The following is a 2,495-nucleotide window of genomic DNA, read 5'->3' on the forward strand; positions in this document are numbered from 1 at the left end:
GGCAACCGAAACAACTTTGACACGGAGGAGTACTGCATGGCCGTGTGTGGCAGCGTCAGTAAGTGGACCTCCCTCCAGCCTGGCCGCCTTTTTCATCTTTTCTTGCCACTGACTCTGCTCTCTGTAACTGACTGGTTTTCCTGGTTTTCGCGAAGGGGGCGTGGGGGTGGGGTGTGTTGCTCCCACTAACCACGTTTCTGCCGAGTTCTCTAATCGCCGGGCACGTTCCATCCTGAGCGCACATCTCCGTCTTTCTCGAACCAAAGCATGGCCGTGGATGTGTATCTCGCACGAGCTGTGGTGCTCCCGTCTTGCGATCTCAAGGAACTCTGGAGGGCTTCTCTTTTGAGCCAAGCTGGAGTTGCCCTTTTGTCTTCTCCGCTCTTTCTGCCAGTGTATCCCTGCGTGTTCGTCCGTGTACCTCTGTGTTCGGCTCTCTGCATGTGCACTCCACGTGCAAATGAGGGCTTCCACCGGGCAGCCTGGCTGATGGTGCTGCCCCACCCCCACCCCCCTTGCATTAGCAAGCTGTGTTGCCTTGGCTGAGCGTCATCTCATAACACGTGATGTTGGTGGAGGGAACCCGATTGAGTGGAGGGCGTGCACATTGGATGCCAGAGGGTAGAGATGACCCAGTGGTCCCTAAGCTCACCCAGGGATGTTTGCAACGTGGAGTTTTCATGTCTTCTCTTGGAAATAGACGGAAGAAAACTCCTGACTTAGCATTAGTAATGTTCCATGACATAAGACTCAGGAAATATAATTTGCCCAGTCTTTTTCTCTTCCACTTTAAGTTTTTCATAACTCAGGAGGATAAATAAATGAAGTCATGATTTACATGCAAGTTGATACTATTTCCACAGAGGTAGTTTTCTGGAGGTAACACACCAAACATGTGGGACCTCTGTTCTTCTTAACAGCCTTCCACATTAAATCCCCTATCTACCTACCTACCTACCTACCTATCTACTTATCCATCCATCTGACTAATGTATCTATTTACCTATCTTATCTGTTTATCTGTCTACCTATGTATCTTATCTCTCTATCCACCTATGAAGCTACCTATCTATGTATCTATCCATTCCATGAGGAGGCAGTGTGATCTGCTCAATAGTTACTCAACTTGAATAGTTGAATAGTTACTCAACTTGATAAAGTAAAAGTGAAACTCAATAAGTGTGCATTTCTCTTTTGAGAGACTCCTGCCTTTTTTGCATGATTCTGGAGAGGGTGACAGCCATTTCCTAAATACGATTACCAGGGATTATATAAATTGTTTCCCAGTGTGATCAGAGTATTATGCTAAACAACAAAGGGCCTGCACCATCAAGACCTTCTCTTGTGAAGCCGGGTATAAGTGGAATCTGCTGGAAAAGTTCTTATTGGTCTCTTATGTGAGAGATGCCGCCCTGGCTACTTGCTGTAAGAACAGGTGTAGGAGCTGGTGGCCCTGAGGGCTTCTTCTGTGGCTCTGAAGGGAAGACTGTGGCTTCCAGCTCAGAAGACTCCTTCAGTTTCAAACAAAAAAGTTAATTAGGTCAGGTAACTTGGAGGACGGTGGTGGATTCTGTTGCCTGCAGCCTCTTGAACAGAGGACTTTTGTTCTAATGATTCTAACTGGTTTCCCTGCTTGGGGGAGACTTCCTGGCAGATGTCCAACTTTTTCCCTGTTTCCCTGGGGTGTATTTACATTTTGGAATATGAATATATATGCATGGGTATATATATAAATATATACATATAATAAGAAAGAGGGTTTTAAAAATTATTAATAGTTGTGAATTTGCTTCAAGAATTAAAAGGTATCAGGAATTCCCTGACAGTCCAGTTGTTAAGACTCTGAGCTTCCATTGAAGGGGGCACGTGTTTGATCCCTGGTTAGGGAACTAATATCCCACGTACTGCAGGGTGTCACCAAAAAAATTAAAAATTATGCACCCCCCCCCCAAAAAAAACAACTCTACTATAACCTTCAAAGCACACCATCTCCATTTGACTATTTTGAGTTAACTCAGACTGGTAGCCAGAGCCATGGGCATCACAGACCAGATGGAGTCTCTGGATGGCACATCCTTTGGCAAGAAGTTTGCAAAAGAGATTCTCCCAACGAAGGTATAATGGACAAGCAGTCAGTACTTAGTTTCAAAGGAGATGGGTTATAGAGTAATAATGTCAAGAAAGCAAACAAGAGAGGCTGAAGGTCAGTTACAAGAGTGGACAGATGTAAGTGGACAGTAAAGGCCTCAACAAGTAGCCAGAGCTGAGGGCCAGGGCTGCCCTTAGAATGGTGAAATGAATGGAGTACCATGAAGAAAAGGTGGGTGGGAACTGTTGATGCTGAGACTAAGCAGCTAGATGGGAGCAAGAAATGCTTCCACAGGGTACTGGGATGTACTATCAGAGACAGAATATCCACAATCCATGATTTTTTGCAGAAATATATTTTATGTTGTATATTTACTTTGGTTCCATGTTGTTTAGTGCTACGGCTC

The 2,495-nt window shown here is 45.0% G+C and overlaps 1 protein-coding gene across 6 annotated transcripts in view; it reads left to right on the forward strand.

The window, feature by feature from the left end:
• The window catches only part of APP (amyloid beta (A4) precursor protein), a 313,659-nt gene that overhangs the window by 187,247 nt on the left and 123,917 nt on the right, over positions 1-2,495 (forward strand). For 4 of the 6 annotated variants that reach the window (XM_010838449.1, XM_010838450.1, XM_010838451.1 and 1 more), the window contains exon 8: positions 1-58. The exons of the other annotated variants lie outside the window; for them this stretch is intronic. In XM_010838449.1, coding sequence (XP_010836751.1) covers positions 1-58 — 58 coding nt within the window. The remainder of the gene's footprint in view (positions 59-2,495) is intronic. 6 annotated transcript variants of the gene reach the window in all.

The sequence above is a fragment of the Bison bison genome, unplaced genomic scaffold, assembly GCF_000754665.1.
Source record: "Bison bison bison isolate TAMUID 2011002044 unplaced genomic scaffold, Bison_UMD1.0 scf7180017864094, whole genome shotgun sequence".
Classification (NCBI taxonomy): Eukaryota; Metazoa; Chordata; class Mammalia; order Artiodactyla; family Bovidae; genus Bison; species Bison bison.